The 19,760-nt window shown below is 45.4% G+C and overlaps 1 protein-coding gene across 1 annotated transcript in view; it reads right to left on the bottom strand.

Annotated features, from left to right (window-relative positions):
- TRAM2 (translocation associated membrane protein 2) overlaps positions 1-19,760 on the bottom strand; it is a 43,480-nt gene that overhangs the window by 18,565 nt on the left and 5,155 nt on the right. Inside the window, exon 2 of the mRNA XM_077926558.1 lies at positions 4,299-4,362. Coding sequence (XP_077782684.1) covers positions 4,299-4,362 — 64 coding nt within the window. The remainder of the gene's footprint in view (positions 1-4,298; positions 4,363-19,760) is intronic.

The following is a 19,760-nucleotide window of genomic DNA, read 5'->3' as shown; positions in this document are numbered from 1 at the left end:
ATGATTTAACTATGTGCTGTGTGAAGTGCTTTTCTGGGGGTGTCCTGAATCTTCCAACAGTTTCATTGAATGTTCCTTAAGTATTGAGAGAGGGAGGAAAAAATTACCCATCCACTATCTCCACAACAGGCTTAATTCAATGACATCACTTCTTACTCGCCTTTTCTATAAAATAAAAAGCCCCAAACATTTGAACCTTTCCCCATACAGAGGTCCTCCCTTCCCTTCGTCATTTTGGTTGCTCTTTTCTTGACCTCTTCCAGTTCTGCAGGATCCTCTTGGGGTGAGACAACTAGACCTGCACACAGCATTCCAGGTGAGCTCACACCATGGATTTGCATGAAGCTGTTATCATATTGGGTATTTTTAAAACCCCTTTCCTAATGATCCCTAGCACAGAATTTGCCCTTTTCACAGCTGCCACACTCTGGGTCGACATCTTTGAGAAGTTAGCAGCTATGACCCTAAAGTCTCGTACCTGGCTGTCACCCCATGTTCACACCCCATGAGCATGTATGTGAAACTAGAATTGTTTTTGGCCCAGTGTGCCTCACTTTGAACTTGCTTACATTGAATTGCATTTGCCATTTTACTGCCCATTCTCCCAGTTTGGAGGGATCATTTTGGAGTGTCTCAGAAGAGGAATGTCCAAAGGAAAACAGACAGGACCCAATGCCTATTCATGACTTGAACACAGCACTTCTGATGATGGAGTCTAGAAATGCATTAGCCTCATTGGCTGCCCTGTTGCACTGCTGACTCACGTTTAAGGCTGGCTGCATCCCAATGTTCTAGTCTGCCAAGAGCGCTTTAACTGTTGACTCCATCTTCTATGATGTTAGCTACCCCTTCCAGCTTTTTGCACATGTGACAAACATCCTCTCAACATGTCAGCTGTAAAAATGTCCTAGCAGTGGGTCTAGGACAAAGCCCTCCAGCATCCCACTCAAGATCGCCCTTGTTTCCAAGTTACCTCCACATTTGTGTCTTTGCACCTTGAAGAGTAGCAATTTAAAGGTGTGCCCCCCTCCATTCACAACAGGCATGAGGTATGCATATTTTGTAGTCAGATATCCTAAGGGACGCGGGTGGTGCTGTGGGTTAAACCACAGAGCCTAGGACTTGCCAATCAGCAGGTTGGCAGTTCAAATCCCCACAATGGGGTGAGCTCCTGTTGCTTGGTCTCTGCTCCTGCCAACCTATCAGTTTGAAAGCACATCAAAGTGCAAGTAGATAAATAGGTACCACTCCGGTGGGAAGGTAAACGGCATTTCCGTGTGCTGCTCTGGTTTGCCAGAAGCGGCTTAGTCATGCTGGCCACATGACTCGGAAGCTGTACGCCGGCTCCCTCAGCCAGTAAAGCAAGATGAGCGCCGCAACCCCAGAGTCGGCCACGACTGGACCTAATGGTCAGGGGTCCCTTTACCTATCCTAAGGTAAAAGTGGGAAGTGCCTTTGGAGCCCCCCAGAGTACCTTGGTTCTTTATTGCAGGGTGTTAACATTACAAACCATGGATAATTACCTGAACCCGGTATCCCCTGCACAAGCAACTGAGGACCCTAGATTAATGTGCACTTTTTTGTTACGCAAATAGTAGCCATGGGGAAGTCTGAGAAGGTGGTGGTGAGAAAATCTAACTTTTACTACCTCCTGAGTCTGTGGTTTGCATTTCAAAGGAAGCCTCCATTGAGACCCATCTCTTCTCAGAATTACTGTCACCAGCCTGGAGATATTAAATTGGTAACACGGGCAGCTAAGTTTATACTGCGCTGCCCCAGCAGAGCAGACTGTACAATCTCAATGCATAGACAGACAGAAAGCCTCAGTCTCCAGGGTTGCTAATCTAGCTCTTTGCATCAGCACGCGGATCATTTGAATATGAGGCTCAGGTTGTCAAGTGAGTCAGACCTAAAGCATCCAGAGCCAGCCCACACTCTTTTTCTTGAAGAGCTGTGGTTCAGGGCACGTGCCAAAGACCCCAGCAGCAGCGAGGCACATTGTGAAGTGGGTGACTCAAGCTGGGTATTTCCACAGCTGCGGAAGGAAGGCCTGAGGGAGCACCTCCGTTTGGAAGTGCTTTATGAGCACACAGGCAGGGCAGCAGAACTGAAAGCGATGCTGCTCTGAGTTCAAAGAGGGCCTTTTTAGTGAAATATTTCTCTCTATCTCTCTTTTCTTCCCTAGGATAATGGGCGCGGCCCCTTAAGTCTCCAAGTGGTGCAGAGAACTGTGGGACCTCTTGCCTCTCGCCCCCACCTGCCTGCACCCACTTTCCCTCACCTCCTGGGGCAAAGAGCTGGGCAGGCTTGCCACAGCACAGGTGAGGAGGTGGAAGGGTGCCAGGGGGACCTGAGAAGGCCAATGCCCCAGGTGGACATTTGTGGGAGCAGAAGCTTCCCCTGGGGTTGTACTGCTGCACTCCCATTTTGCTGCTCTTGCCATTTTGCTTCGTCTTGTGGTTTTAAGCTTATGGTTCTCATCAACTGTACATTGCTTAAAACTGCGGCATTTCACGTGACATGTCCTGGAAGCACAGACATCATTCTCAGCCTCAAGGAGTTGCTGCATGTTTTGTGCAAACACACGTTAGAAGCCTAATGGTGGCTTTTCGCTAGAAAGCAGCTTCCGGGGAGGGGACTGTGGCCGAGAGGAAAGAATGCTTAACCCCTTCTTCAGTCCATCTGTTTCCCTGCTCCATATCAGCACCCCAGTAGGTTTTCCTATGGCACAAACATACACACAAATTTTGAAACCCCACAAAAGGAACAACCTGGAGTGGAGAATTGATGGGCTAACGAAAGGGGTTGTTCAGCCTTCCACGTAAACAGCTCCTCTGCTTTCAGTCTCACCCATGCAGAGCTGCTTCACAAAAATGAAAACTGCAGAGAGCTTGGCATGTTCCCCTACTGTGTAGTCTAGCCTTAGACACCAGATAATAATAATAATATTATTTATACCCCGCTCATCTGGCTGAGTTTCCAACAAAACACTAAAATACAATAACCTATTAAACATTAAAAGCTTCCCTAAACAGGGCTGCCTTCAGATGTCTTCTAAAAGTTTGGTAGTTATTTTTCTCTTTGACATCTCGTGGGAGGGCGTTCCACAGGGCGGGTGCCACTACCGAGAAGGCCCTCTGCCTGGTTCCCTGTAGCTTTGCTTCTCGCAATGAGGGAACCGCCAGAAGGCCCTCGGCGCTGGACCGCAGTGTCCAGGCAGAACGATGGGTGTGGAGACGCTCCTTCAGGTACACAGGACCGAGGCCGTTTAGGGCTTTAAAGGTCAGCACCAACACTTTGAATTGTGCTTGGAAACATACTGGGAGCCAATGTAGGTCTTTCAAGACCGGTGTTATGTGGTCTCGGTGGCCGCCCCCAGTCACCAGTCTAGCTGCTGCATTCTGGTTTAGCTGTAGTACCTTCAAAGGTAGCCCCACATAGAGCGCATTGCAGTAGTCCAAGCGAGAGATAACTAGAGCATGCACCACTCTGGCAAGAGAGTCCGCAGGCAGATAGGGTCTCAGCCTGCGTACCAGATGGAGCTGGTAGACAGCTGCCCTGGACACAGAATTGACCTGTGCCTCCATGGACAGCTGTGAGTCCAGAATGACTCCCAGGCTGCGCACCTGGTCCTTCAGGGGCACAGTTACCCCATTCAGGACTAGGGAGTCCTCCACACCTGCCCACCTGTGTCTCCCATGTTACTGCTGACTGCTCAGATATTCATAGGAGGTTGGAAACCATCTAATAAACAAATAAACCGAACACACTGAAGCCAAACAGACTTAAAAGCTTTTCCTTTATGACGACATGTTGACAATAAGGTGGGAAAGGTTAGGGGGGGAGAAGTCCCTCGCTTTTCCAGAAAAAGTTAAACATCTGGCCTGAGAGCTGGATGGACTTGGGGCTGGATGGGGAAAGGGGACATAAAATGAGCATTCCTCCGTCTCCTTTTATGTCACAACCCATTCCCAACATGCAGGGCTTGTTAACAAATTTCTGGGGTGAGGCAACCAAGCAGGGTTGGTAGGAGGTGCTTTCATGCCCCCTGTGGAGGGCCACAGATACCCTCACCATGCGGTTATAATAATAATAATTTTATTATTTATACCCTGCCCATCTATGGGACAAATGGAGGGAGAGCAAGGCCCACAGGCGATATAATCACAAGGAAGCTGGACTGTCATGGTGGTGACACAAAACTAGTTAATGGGAAATCCAGGGGTCATAGCTTGCAGGCCACCAAACAGGGTTTAATACCACCAGAGTGGTACCAAGGTATGCATAGGCTGCCTTACCTGCTGTAGGCACACTGACGTTATACTGAGGTAAGATGAACAAGAAGGCAGTCTTGGCTGTGACCTGTAAAGACAAAGTAAGTTGCTCTATTAGTTTGTATGGAAGTCCAAATGGAAATCTTTTTGTCGCAGGCATCTTGTGGGTCCCACCATCACGACGAAAGGGTGCTACCACAGTGATAACCCTGTCCTACTGCTCCAACATCCTCGACAGGAAGGACTCCACTGCAAATCATTTTGAGAAGCGAGAAGTTAAATTCACTTTTCCTGCAAGTGAACACAAATATGCAAGACTACAGAAACATGGGAAACCAACTTGGTGCCTGCCATAACTCTTGGACTTCAGCTGCTATCAGCCCCAGCTCACCCGGCCAACAGACAGGGCTGGTGGGCATTGTGGCCCAAAGCATCTCAAGGGCACAAGGTTGGCTACCACTGTTGCAGATGTGCTTCCTGCTTCCAGGAGACAGAGGTGCTGCTGCCTGAGCTTGAAGTTTCTATGCCTTTTTTGGGGTGAATGACTGAATCTGTATGTGTCAGAATTTCCTCCAGGTAGGATAATTCTTCCTCCACCTCATCTCTAAAGAAGAGCGTTTGCCACTGGTCTCCTTTTCCCCAAGCCAGGCTTAAGTGCTTGAGCCGAAGAAAAACCAGGGGACCAGTAAAGCCCTCCTGCAAGGGTAGGGCTGTTGTGCTTTTAACAGTTGCATGGCAGCTAAAGAAATCAGCAGTTCAAGCTTGTCTGGTCATTGCATGATGGGGGGAGACTGTCCTACAAAATTACTGCCTGCTTACCTCTCTCGCCCTGACCTAGCCACTGTGATCCACGCGACGGTCACCTCCAGACTGGATTATTGTAACTCGCTCTACGTGGGGCTGCCCTTGATACTGACCCAGAAACTCCAGCGGGTGCAGAATGCTGCAGAGAGACTCCTTACGAGGTCTTCGCTGCGAGATCACTTTAACCCGGTGCTATACCAGCTGCACTGGCTCCCGGTGGAGTACAGGATCAGGTTTAAGGTGCTGGTTTTAACCTTTAAAGCCCTATACGGCTTAGGACCCTCGTACCTACGGGACCGCCTCTCCTGGTATGCCCCACAGAGAAACTTACGGTCCTCAAATAAAAACATCTTGAAGGTCCCAGGCCACAGAGAAGTTAGGCTGGCCTCAACCAGAGCCAGGGCTTTTTCAGCTGTGGCTCCGATCTGTTGGAACACTCTGTCACAAGAGACCAGGGCCCTGCGGGACTTGACATCTTTCCGCAGGGCCTGCAAGACAGAGCTGTTCCACCAGGCCTTCCGCACAGCCTGACTCCCTCCCTCGGCAATCTTTGCGGAGCTCTGGCCCAATGGCTGCCAGTGGCTTGAATTAATTAATTTTAGAATGAATGGTTTTAGAGTGTTGTTTATGCTGTACTTTTGTACTGTTTTATTGTTGTTAGCCGCCCTGAGCCTGGCTAAGGCTGGGGAGGGTGGGATATAAATAAAATTTATTATTATTATTTATTATATGCAGCTGTTGAGGAGGCAAAAGGCCCTGTTCAAATCTCTAGAGCATCCAATTCATTCCCAACCAAAGAAGAGGGGACAAATTCCCCCAAGATTTCCAGGCCCCTGAGGATAAACATCAGAAGAGGCAGACGGCAATCCAAGTGTGGGTTGAGGCATAGAGGCTAGCAAGGATATAAAGAAGGAAGTTAGTCAAGCAGAGCCAAGATAAATAAGACGTTTGTAGCTAGGAAGCATCAACCGGGGAAAATGAAGGCAAGTATTAGCCATCGGTTCCTCATTGTATACCCATTATGTCAAGTATGCACTCTGGATGAAATATAGCTAAAAATGTTGAAACAGAAGAGAGCACAGCCTTCAGCAGCCAAGGGGTGCAGATGGGCGTCGGAAAGACACAGGCTTAGAATTCAGAGCGGAAGAGGGACTTTAACTGAAGTTCATTTGCAGAATGGAGGAGGAGTTTGCCTTCCTGCTGTGGACTTTGCAATAAAGAGCAGCCCGTCTTGGAGAAGGGACTGCAGCAGCTGGAACTGGGCCCAATACAAACAAAATCAATGAGTCACCCACTGGGAAAGAATTATACAGGCAAGAAAATAATAATAATAACCAGGAGACTGAAACCTATAGCAGTTGTGTGTATGTTTGATGGGAAGGGAAGGGTAGTAAACAGCTACATTACTAGAAAGCAGAACTTGCAACAGCTAGGCATGGCTCACTTTCTTGATCTGGCAGGAAGAGGTTTTTTTTGCGGGGGGGGGGGGGGGATAGCAGCAGACCAAGCAAAATTTAGCTCTTGCAACTGCAGTCACAGCAAACAGGGCACAGAAATAGGGAGGCAATATGCAGGGATAGGGTTCTCCTGGTGCAGACTGCTGAACTGAACAGAACCTGATCAATAGCTAATTTTACCACTAAAGTGAAATACTGTCCTCTTCTACGCTGGTCACGAAGCCCACAAGATATTCTGCACTTGCAAGCACAGATCAACTGAAACACAATTTTATTGACTTTGGGGTCTTCTACACCCTCCCAGTCTACCAGCATTTTCAAGAAGAGGTCCTAAAATACAGTATCTCCTTATCACTCAATTGTGTGTTTTCTTTCTGTCTCTCTTACCAGGGAAGAAGAAGAAGAAGAAGAAGAAGAAGAAGAAGAAGAAGAAGAAGAAGAAGAAGAAGAAGAAGAAGAAGAAGAAGAACAACAACAACAACAACAACAACAATAACAACAACAACAACAACAACATTTATTGGTTGCTTTTTCTTGCAAAAGGCAATTCAGAGCATCTCACACAACCATCTGCATTCCTCCTAATTTGCCTGTGGGGATGTTAACAAATCTTCCTAGAAATCCTTTCTTCACCCCACATGTTTCAGTGCATTCACTGCCTTGTCGCTTTCCAAACCACAAAAAGTCCTGCAGGCTCGAAACCCCGTTAACTGGGCAGTTCCAGGATGCCCGTGAATCCTGTCAAATACATTGGGCTGTAGCCAACTAAGTCCTGCTCAGGGTAGACCCACTGAAATTAATGAACCTACGTTAGTCATATAATGGGACTATTCTGAATAGGCTAGTGTGGGATACCATCCTGACACTTTGAAGACACTCATCACTCAGCTAACTGTGTTGTGCAACCCAGGTCAGTATCTGCAATGAAACGAGATGATCAAAATGCAAGAGGTATCCACAGAATGATGCTACAGATTTAAATATTTCTATATTACACATATAGAAAACTGTTATGAGTGTAATTTATTGTAATATCTCTCTTATGCATCACCCCCCTCCCACTGCCATTAAGATTTACAGTTGTATATAAAATTGGGGGGATCGGGATCAAAGTTTAACTATCACTGCAACCATTTTTCAGTCTACAGCTCTCATTGCTTCATCTCAAATACTTCACCCATAATTCACCTTTAAAGAAATGGTGCAAGTATGCACAATAAAACAATGCAAGCTGTTCTAAGCTTCCCATTTATTTATTTTTAAATGAAGACATAAAAGTGAGCTAGAGCTATTATTTCTTTAACACATGTGTACAGAGTGGGGTCCTATCTTAACAGATAACCTCATTTGCAGGGGCATTTAAAATTCATGCCAATTTTAGGGGGGGGGGAGCAGTTATCCTGGCAATACTAGGCAAATATCTTTACTATGAGGTGACAGGCATGCTGCAAGGAATTCAGACAACTACTAGCCTCACACTCAAAAGGCGGCTGAATTTCAATAGTGAATGTGTTCCTGGGATATACAGAATAAAATAATTAAAATAAACTAAAAAAAAAAAAAAAAATCCTTCCAGTAGCGAGTCCAACTAAGTTAGTTATTGGTATGAGCTTTCGTGTGCATGCACACTTCTTCAGATAACAGGTATATACAGGTATATGCAACAGACTTTTCAAAACCAGGAGAATTCGGAACAGCTGCTTGCAAGGTCAGTGATATGATCCCTTACCCAGATCCAGACAATAAAGAAAGGATACTGTCATGCTATGGATTCTGCCAGGGAAACAAACAAACAAACAAACAAACAAACAGCCCAAGAAAACCTGAAGAACACAACAGCTGGAAAGGCTGCTGGTCAAATGTGTGGATAAGGATGCCCTGTGCCTGTATCACAGCTGTAAGTTTAGTATTTTTACATCCCCACAAGGCATATTTTAAATTTGCCCTTGTCAACATTCGTTTGTTTGCTCTTCGATTCATTCAGGTTACTCTCAAAGTCAACAAACCCAGACATTTCCCTTTCCCGTCATGGTTCAGGGTTCAATTCCTCAGATGTTTGTACTTCCTTCCACCAATACTCACCAAATAATTCGGTACCACCAGATTATAAGTCTACCACCCCATTTGCTCCTACATTTAAAAGAAGATAATAATAATAATAATAAATTTTATTTATATCCCGCCCTCCCCAGCCGAAGCCGGGCTCAGGGCGGCTAACAACAATAAAACAGTACAAAAGTACAGCATAAACAACATTCTAAAATCATTCATTATAAAAATTAATTAATTAAGATGAAGGAGGATCCATTTTTGAATGCTAGATGCAAGAAGCACCTGTGGGAAAAGGCACACTCATCCACAGAGTAAACCATGGGCATATCCAAACTTAAGAATTTAAGAAATATCAATAGTGAGATATTCAAGACTTCTAGTGACTTCCCAAACTCACCAACCAATTCTTAAAAACATGCCCTAGGAATCGGAGCACTGAAGTCAGTCACCAGTAGTTGCAATTCACCTCCCAAGTATTTCTCATAAAAACAGGGCATTAGATCTTTTTGAGTTGGACTAGTATTCTAATGCTATAGCTGCAGAAGCAAGTACTCCCCACTTACGTGGGGGTTACATTCCGGCCCCCTGTGCACATAAGTGAAATGGGCCTAATTGGGGAGCACACTGCTGTGCCTCCAGCTCATGAGAACTTCCGTGGAGCCCAAAGAGGACACCCCCATAGGGCTCCGGGGAAGATCTCCTTGTGAGAATAACAACAGGCTGCCTGCAATGTGAGAGGACCTACAAATACCGTTAACTTGCAGTCAAGCTTGCAAAAATCTATCATCTGCCCGATAATAAGTGTTGGAAATGTAAAGAAACTGAAGGTACATTCTTTCACCTTTGGTGGATGTGCCCAAGGATTAAGGCTTTCTGGGAGATTATATATAATGAAATGAAAAAGGTATTTAAATATACCTTCTTGAAGAAACCAGAGGCCTTTCTCCTGGGCATCGTAGGCCAATTGGTGCCAAGGAAGGATAGAACTTTTTTATGTATGCCACGACAGCAGCAAGAATACTTATTGCAAAGTATTGGAAGACACAAGATCTACCCACCCTGGAAGAATGGCAGATGAAGGTGATGGACTATATGGAACTGGCAGAAATGACCGGCAGAATCCGAGACCAGGGAGAAGAGTTGGTGGAAGAAGATTGGAAGAAATTTAAAGACTATCTACAGAAATATTGTAAAATTAATGAATGTTAGAATGATGTTGGATAAAAAGTTAAGTGGTTTTTAGCTATAACGATATAAGGAATATGAAAAAATGGATTATTAACAGGTAAAAATTTAAGGTTACAATATTTTAAGATTAAAGACTAGGATAAACAAAGAGGGAAAGGATTTGCTGAACTAATAAATTGAACTGGAATACAAAAAAGGGAGGTGTGAGGAGGTCCGGGAAACAAGCAAATGAAAGATAAGTGATGGAAAGATGGAATTGTTTTTTAACTATTTTTATTTTGTATTTTTCTTTTTTCATTTTGTAAAATTTTAATAAATATCTTTTTTTAAAAAATAAATACAAATACCGTTAACTTGGAGAGTGTATACCAATAATTTATATTTATTAGAATCCATAGCTAGCTCACCCTTAATTCCAATTCCTTATACCCAAAATAAGCCTGGTAACTATATGTGAAACCATCCAGGAATGTATTTTATTCTGCTATTTGTATGTTTGTTTGTTTGTCTTATGTTTGTTCTCTATTCGGGGAGGGTTTAAAAACGGACCTTTGGGAGCTGCTGGCGACGCCTCCTGCAATGAATGGGTCACTAGGTCCTTATCCTGGTCTCCACATAGAACTACGGACACTCTTTGAAGATCACACGGCCTTTTGGGCGGGTTGACCTCAACGTGCTCTAGAAATAGGAGCTCCTATATTGAGCAGAGCTCATAGGCTCGACTTGGGAGAACATGACTTGTGACAGTACCAGTAAGGAAATTTTGGGTTTCCACATGCTGTTAGTCACCGGATCAAAATAAATGATTCAACAGAAAGGAAATGCAAACAGAGAGAGAGAGGGGAGGGAAGAGAGAGAGAGAACCCTGAATTATCCCTGTAATGCTTTTGGGCAGAAGGTTCATTTTTCCTATTCCTCAGCGGCCTTAACCAATTTGAGAAGGAGCAAAAAACCCCAAATGGGTTAAACCTAGGCATACTTTGCTTGGAAGCAAGACCCATAAGCAAAGTGTGAGCTGCTCTAAGAGGAAGCTGTTTCCCCAGCCCTTTCCAAATGAAATAATAGGCTGCTTATGGGTGAAACCAAGGTAGGGAGAAAGAGTGCAAGGAGGTCCCACTCTCTTGCTACGGGATGTCGACTGGAAAGTGTGGCCCCTTTGCTTCAAGACAGAGGTCTTTAAGAAGTCAGGCACACCCACAAGTTGTGTGAGGCCAGTGGAAACCCCACCGTGATCTCTGCTGAGCTATCCGTATGGAAGACAACAGCGGAGATGCCATATTCTGAACAGCCGCCTTGTCCTGCATCTCTAGGTCCCTTTCTCTGCTCGGCTGTGACTGCAGATCTTTCCGGGGACGCAAAGCCGTCAGCCACTCACGGGAATCTTTAGGACCCTGCTTGAAGGAGGCGCAACTGCCACTCACATCACAGATCCCGAGCAAGTATGCATTTCAATTAATTGGGACTTTACTTCCTACTAAATGTGTTTGAAATTATAGACTAAGCTATAATAGCTATAGATAGAAAGAAGAAGTGGAGAATGTTACCAGTGAGCAATTAGGAAAACAGGTTCTTTTTACACAACTGTTAAATCACTCATGCATAATTTTTCACTTCCAAAATTAAAACCATACTCATTTCCAACTACATAAGACACGAGAAACAGACCCACAGCTGCACTCAGCCAACTGTGAAATACGGATACAGTACTTCAAAATGGAGCAAAGGAATATGCCCCACTCTTATCAATCTCCCACAACCTGTGATGTAGGGCAGAAAATTTTTGGTAGAAAATTTTCAGTAGTTGTTACATTCCTATATTTTTACAACAAAATTCCATCTAAAAAAATGAATTTTCCTAAAATAAATTAGTAGCATTCCAAAAAGATATCATATCTTGTGAAAAAAAAATTCAAGGTCATCCTAAGGAAACATGCATCCATTTAAGTGCTTTACATTTCATTTTAGCACACTCACGTATCAAAATGTGCACAATTATTCAAAGAAAAATAATATCCTAGTTATTATTTTATTCTGTTGGAAAATAACATTTAAGCCACATTTATGTAAGCTTTGTTCATTTTTAAATCCTAAATATTATTTCAAATACTTTTAGGTTATTGGGAAACCTTTCAAGGTATGTCTTTAGCATGTAGAACATGACATACTTCAGTTTTGTTTGCTAAATGTCAGCCAAGTGTGTTAAATCAGTCAGTTTTTAAAGCACTGGAAATTTTCCAGAAAACTCACACCACTGCTAATAACCTAATTTCTCATTGCCTTTCATTACACGTTAACTTTTTCTTCCACGCAGCCCAACACGTCACCAAAGGAAAACTTAAGAACATGAAAAGAGCTTGCTGGATCAGGCCCAAAGTGGCCCATCTACTCCAGCATCCTGTTCTTACAGAGACCACCCAAGTGTCTGTGGGGAACCCGCAAGTGGGAAATGAGCGCAACCACCACTCTGCCCACCTGAGATTCCCAGCGACTGGCATTTGAGGCATCCTGCCTTGGTAGCAGCGGCAGAACATAGCCATTGTTGCTAGTAGTGACTGAAAAGTACAGTCATACCTCAGGTTACAGACGCTTCAGGTTGCGGTCTTTCAGGTTACGGATGCGCCCAAACCGGAACGGGTTACTTCCGAGTTTCGGTGGTCATGCGTGTGCAGAAGCGCTAATAGTGCTTTGCGCATAAATGCCAAATAGCAACCCGCACGTGCGCAGACGCGGTGCTGTGGGTTGCAAACACTACAGGTTGCGAACGTGCCTCCCGCACTGATCATGTTCGCAACCTGAGTGTCCACTGTACTACAACAGTACCTCGGGTTACATACGCTTCAGGTTACCTACACTTCAGGTTACAGACTCCGCTAACCCAGAAATAGTGCTTCAGGTTAAGAATTTTGCTTCAGGATAAGAACAGAAATCGTGCTCCGGCGGCGCGGTGGCAGCAGGAGGCCCCATTAGCTAAAGTGGTGCTTCAGGTTAAGAACAGTTTCAGGTTAAGAACGGACCTCCGGAACGAATTAAGTACTTAACCTGAGGTACCACTGTAGTCTGGTCCTCATTGAGCGCCTTTCCAAAGCAGCAAGGTGGACAACGTCCTTTGTTTCCTCTGGATCCTACCCACACCTGCTCCTTTGCAGGTTATTACATTTGCCCAGCTTTCAAAACAGCAATGTTTTGTTACTGGGGGAATTGCAATATGCCGTGTGGAATGTGTGCACCTGAATGCAGTATTAGAAATTCCCCAGGAGTCAGGTGCGCTTTCTGACTCGCGCTGGTCTAATTGTGACCACGTGGAGATCTCTGGATGCCAGATCTCTGGCAACGGACATCTCCCTTTGGCTGGCGCCTCCAGGTTTCTGAAGCAGGTAAGCAGAAAAGCTTGTATATTTGGTGGTTGAATGTGTTGTCAACCGCTTTGGGATTTTTTCTTTAAAATGCAAAGCGGTATAGAAATGAAATCATCATCATCATCTCATTTGGGGGGTGGTTTGGCGCCTAGACATTCTGTTGAGGTGACCGCAACCTAGCTTGAAGAAACCATTTGGCAATTAGCTTATACAGTGGTACCTCGGGTTAAGAACTTAATTAGTTCTGGAGGTCCGTTCTTAACCTCAAACTGTTCTTAACCTGAGGTACCACTTTAGCTAATTGGGCCTCCCACCGCTGCCACACTGCTGGCACGCGATTTCTGTTCTCATCCTGAAGCAAAGTTCTTAACCCAAGGTACTATTTCTGGGTTAGCGGAGTCTGTAACCTGAAGATTCTGTAACCTGAAGTGTCTGTAACCCAAGGTACCACTGTATATCTGAGTTTCTAACACTGAAAGAGCAATTAGCCTTGGCACAGTGCTGTAGTTTCCATATGCTAGAGCCTTAAGCTAGACCAAAGCAGCAGTGTTTAGGTTCTACCATAATCAACCAAATTCTTGCCTTGCATGTTGAAGTCCAGAGAGGCTCATCATTTTACTGCAGGGGTGACTTAATCTCTGGCCCCCAGATATTGCTGAACTACAACCCCCTGACCTCTGAGTATGCAGGATCATGCTGATGGGAGCTGTACTTCAGAAACACCTTGGGGGGCTGCAGATTAACCAGCACCGTTCCATGACTTTGCTTCAGAGAGGCTGAAAAATGTTTTGAAAGTCCCTGGCCAAGATGGAGCAGAGATCATCATTTCAGGCCAACACAAATGCCAACGAAAGGGTTAAAAGAAACCAGAGTTTCCAGAGGCCTGGAAAAAGGAAAAAGCCTTCCTGGGAGGAAACAAGCTATTGTGAATCAGGATTCAGCCATTTCCTTTCTATAGCCCTCCATCATCCAGAGGATACCAAGCCTACCCTCAACTCATGAAAGCCTTCTATAAGCTCCAGCACGAGGCCATAAGCTTCAGAAATGCTGATTTCAGTCCAAACAGACCAAAACAGCATGAAAATATGGGTTGCAATGGACTGTGAAGTGAGAGGAACATGCCTGGTGCAGTTCAGAAGGTCCATAACTGCCCCAGCATCACACAGCCACTGCCACCCAAGTCTAAGGTAGCTCAGAACTGAAGCAGAGACAACCAGAAACTGAGAAATAGATGCTGCATCCTATGGCATTTATTTTATTTCAAATAAAAATACTTTTTAGGCCACCTTACGTGATAATGTCCTTTGTTGGTGACAAAAAAAACCCCCCAACACTACTCCCCTAGTGAAACATCAAGTAGATGGCAAAAAATAACTACAGATTACTCTTCAAAACAGTCCCCGCGACGGGGTGAGCTCCTGTTGCTCGGTCCCAGCTCCTGCCAACCTAACACGACTGTAGCTGAACTACAACTCCCATCACTCCTGGGGCATATGGGAACTGTAGCTTTCAACAACACCTGGAATAATAATAATACAGTGGTACCTCGGGTTACATACGCTTCAGGTTACAGACTCCGCTAACCCAGAAATAGTGCTTCAGGTTAAGAACTTTGCTTCAGGATGAGAACAGAAATCGTACTCCGGCGGCGCGGTAGCAGCTGGAGGCCCCATTGGCTAAAGTGGTGCTTCAGGTTAAGAACAGTTTCAGGTTAAGAACAGACCTCCGGAACGAATTAAGTACTTAACCCGGGGTACCACTGTAATATGGGGATGCAGGTGGCGCTGTGGGTTAAAGCCTCAGCACCTAGGACTTGCCGATCGAAAGGTCGGCGGTTCGAATCCCTGTGGCGGGGTGCGCTCCTGTCGCTCGGTCCCAGCGCCTGCCAACCTAGCAGTTCGAAAGCACCTTCGGGTGCAAGTAGATAAATAGGGACCGCTTACTAGCGGGAAGGTAAACGGTGTTCCGTGTGCTGCGCTGGCTTGCCAGAGCAGCGATGTCACGCTGGCCACGTGACCCGGAAGTGTCTGCGGACAGCACTGGCTCCCGGCCTATAGAGTGAGATGAGCGCACAACCCTAGAGTCTGGCAAGACTGGCCCGTACGGGCAGGGGTACCTTTACCTTTACCACTGTAATATAATAATAATAATAATAATAATAATAATAATAATAATAATAATAATAATAATATATTTATACCCCGCCCATCTGGATGGACTTCCCCAGCCACTCTGGGCAGCTTCCAACAAAATATTAAAATACAGTAATCCATCAAAGATTAAAAGCTTCCCTAAGGCCACGGGTAAGCCACCTCTGCTTTAAAACAAATACAGCCTAGAATGAAAAAAAGCAAGAGAGAGAGAACTAGTAGATTAAAAAGCTTCCCACAAACAGGAAAGGCAAATGTAGAGCAATCAGCTCCTTGCCAAAGATTCCTTGTACCTTCAAAGCACACTGCATTTGGCAGCTACAGCTTCTCATGAGTAAGAACTGCCTGCCATCTGCTCCACTCCTTCCTCTTATGCAACTTTAGGGGAAGATCACCAGAAAAGGAGACATTTAGGCTATAATTTTCTTGCACCCCTACCCCAGTTCTCAATAATGGAACTGGTAAAGAGAAAGACCTGAGTGATTTATATTGCTAAATATAAGTAAAATATAAAAAGTAAAAAGCAAGTGAAAGTAAGGGTTGAGGGTCCACCAGTTTGCCCTTAAGCCAGAAAGCAAAATGGCATATGCCGAAAAGTTTACTTTGCAGAACAAGAAAACCAATGGTCACCCTGAGAGCCAGGAAAATAAGGCAGTCGTTGCCAGTTGGATCAAAGTGAGAAGCAAGCGAAGAGAGACTGAACAGAGAAATACTGCAATTATTGACACTTTCGTGCAATGATGAGAAATTGCATATACCGGCCCTAGCCTTGCTTCTCACAAGCGTTCCAGTGCCTTTGCACTCACTGGCTAGAATGCCAAAGGAGGCTTACAGGGCAATCCTATACATGTCAACTCAGAAGTAAGTCACACACAATGGAGCTTAGTCCCAGGTACACACATGCAGTATTTCAGCTTTCCTTGGTATTAAGCCATTGGGTATAATACCGACTGCACATTTTGCTTTTGTTACGTTTGTAAATAAAAAAACTAGTCACTTTATTTTGTTTTATTTTAAAGCAGAGAAGCTAAAAAATGAGGGATGCCCCCACCGCAACCGATGGTGCAGGTCAACATATCAATGCCTTTAGCATCCAACATGTTCAGCAAATGCAACAATCTCAATCCCAAGAACCACAGAAGGCTCTGCATGGTGGAAGACCTCCTCCTTTTTGTTTACTACGCTGATGCATTCTGATTTCAGTTTCTGGGGTATTTTGTTCTCGTTTCCCCATCTAACAAAAACTAAGAGCACCTGCAGGTGCATCTTCTTGCAGCTCCACCTCTAACACAGTACAAATGAAATTACAGAATTTTTCTTAAGGCAGCAACAAAAATGCAAGTTTTTGTGAGCAAATTTCTGCGCCCACCAACCTTGCAAGCACACAGCTGGCAAACCATGTCCGATGAAAAAAACACAGGTAGGACAGACAAATTGCATCCACTGGAAAGTACGTAAACCAGTTAGCTGACAAAAGGCATTCAATGAAAACCACAAGTGACCAGTTATTCAGCAATGTATTTAGCGTTGTGCAGTGGTGCCAAATGAGAAGAAAGCATGTTTTTCTTCCGGATTAAATAGGAATGAATAATTTTTTGGGGGGGAGACACCACCATTTTCTTCTTCTATGCAGCATCAAAATCATGCACTGTGTTATGAAAATCATTGGCTCTAGCTAAAGTTGCTTCTTGTCTTGCCAAGTTACAGGAAACCAGGCAGAGGGTCTTCTCGGTAGTGGCGCCCTCCCTGTGGAATGCCCTCCCACCAGATGTCAAAGAGAACAACAACTACCAGACTTTTAGAAGACATCTGAAGGCAGCCCTGTTTAGGGAAGCTTTTAATGTTTGATGTATTACAGTATTTTAATATATATTTTTGGAAGCCGCCCAGAGTGGCTGGGGAAGCCCAGCCAGATGGGCGGGGTATAAATAATAAATTATTATTATTATTATTATTATTATTATTATTAGCCACTGGTGTTTGCGTTTGCTCTTAACCATAATCCTGCAAGGCAGATCACTATTACATACAGAATCTTGAACTTGGGTCTAACCCTGGCTCTTGTTTTCCAGCTTGAAAATTCTGCAGCTGAGATCATTCTACTGTGAGAGGTGTTTTCCTCTACTTGTTTTTGTGGGGGCAGGAGCAGGGGGGAGTGGGAAGAGGCCAAGTATTTACCTTGAGCTAACTCACATGACTTATCAGCCAGCACAGAGAGAGGTATCTCAAAGTTTAAATGGGCAGGTTTCACCTAGCGGCAAGCAACTCGAGGTCAACTCCAGGCAACAGGGAGTTACCTTCTCATGTCTTTGTCCTTGCAAAATTTTCTCAAGGGAACTCAGATGTTCCCCCTTTAACATAGAGGAGCCCTAATCTAGCAGGAGTCACAAGCTGCCTGGTTCACAGGAAATCAGGCCCTGGGAATCTTGAGTGAGAACCCCGCTGCAAATCTTGTAGCCTGCCGGCAACAGCAGCAGTTTCCGAATTTGTATTCCTACCAGCTGGGATTTCTGACTAATTAGATCAGCAGCAGCACACACACACACACACACACACACACACACACACACACACACCCTGTTCCCCCATCACCAAGTCACCCATGTTTCTGTGTACTGGAAACTACTTGTTAAATGAAGTGAATGGGAACGCATAGCAGCTGGAAGTCTCTCTTCTCCAATTTGCTAACACAAAGTGAAACGTGGCACTGAGGAGCAAAGAGACAAGGTTGGTTGGGCTTTGGGTTTTTCCTGGGTTTTTCAAAAATTCAACTTCTCAATCACACTCTCGACTGAGCCACAGACGTGCGCGCGCACACGCACCCCAGCCAGACTCCACGTCAGAGTTTTGCAAGTGTGCCCCTCATCTGCTCCCCCTTGCCTGCAAACTAGGGAGGGAAGAAAGAGAAAGCCAGAAAGGCGAAGGAGGAGTTCGGCATTCCTGGCATTCCTGCGCAAAGTGCCAGGGTTGCAGAGGGGGGAACTGCCTGGAGCGACAGGGAGAAAGACCTTCGAAGGAACCCCCGAGAAGGCTGGGGCGGGAGAGGGAAGGGGGGGGGAGAGAAAGAAAGCCTCCATTCACAACTACCCAAATCTCGTTAGAGGGATGGAATTTGGGACAGTCTGAAGTTCTGAAAGAAACCCTCCAGCTGTACACCACAAAAAGGCAGGCCTGCGCAGGAATCAGACAGAGGACATTCATGTCTTGGCAGCAGCAAAACATTCCCTGGGCTCCACTGGGCAGGAGGTGGGAAGCAAGAGGAACCAAAGGCTGGGGGTGTCTAGGCATCCCTCACACAGAGAGGAGGATCCTTTGCTACCCAACACTTATTTCCAGTAGGGAAGGAACACCATCGCCAAGGAAGGAAAGCAGCCATGAAATGCCAAGGTTGAATGAGGAGGGTTGGGAATGAAAAAGAGAAATGGTTAAAATAAGGCCAAGGAACATGTGAGGAAGATTTGTTTGACTCCCCACCCCACCCCCGTCTCAAATACAGATGGGGTGCAATTTTGATCTCTGGCACAGGATCCTCTCCAGTGTGGTGTAGTGGTTAAGAGCGGTAGATTCGTAATCTGGGGAACCGGGTTCGCTTCCCCGCTCCTCCCCATGCAGCTGCTGGGTGACCTTGGGCTAGTCACACTTCTCTGAAGTCTCTCAGCCCCACTCACCTCACAGAGTGTTTGTTGTGGGGGAGGAAGGGAAAGGAGATTGTTAGCCGCTGTGGGACACCTTGGGGTAGTGATAAAGCAGGATATCAAATCCAAACTCTTCTTCTTCCAGTGCTCCTAGAGAACTTTCCCCCACAATTCCATTTTTGCGATCCATGCCATTTTTTTGCAATTGCTTTCCTGCCCAAATGGCAAATAGGGAAGGCATATTGTGGGGTCTGGACGCGGGTGGCGCTGTGGTCTAAACCACAGAGCCTAGGTCTTGCCACGACGGGGTGAGCTCCCACTGTTCAGTCCCAGCTCCTGCCCACCTAGCAGTTCAAAAGCAAGTCAAGTGCAAGTAGATAAATAGGTACCGCTCCGGCGGGAAGGTAAATGGTTTGCCAGAAGCAGCTTAGTCATGCTGGCCACATGACCCGGAAGCTGTCTGTGGACAAACGCCGGCTCCCTCGGCCAGTAAAGTGAGATGAGCGCTGCAAGCCCAGAGTCGTTTGCGAATGGACCTAATGGTCAGGGGTCCCTTTACCTTTTTATTGTGGGGTCATGCTTTTTTATTTTTAAAGGAGTTCTATCAGTACAACATGAGTGGGTGATATCAGCATAATACAGTCCATGTCATGAGTTTGATGTGCTCACCATACAAGTGCCCTACAGATGAAGGAATTGAGCGGATGGTCATCAAATTTACAGGTGACACCAAACTGGAAGGGATAGCTAATGCCACTGAAGACAGAATCCAGATTCACGATGACCCTAAACAGATGGGAGAACTGGACCCAAACTAACAAAATGAATTTCAACAGGACGAATG

Source organism: Podarcis muralis, chromosome 3, assembly GCF_964188315.1.
Source record: "Podarcis muralis chromosome 3, rPodMur119.hap1.1, whole genome shotgun sequence".
In the NCBI taxonomy this organism is placed as follows: domain Eukaryota; kingdom Metazoa; phylum Chordata; class Lepidosauria; order Squamata; family Lacertidae; genus Podarcis; species Podarcis muralis.
Note: the sequence above shows the minus strand (reverse complement) of the source record. Positions and strands in the feature narration are given on the sequence as shown.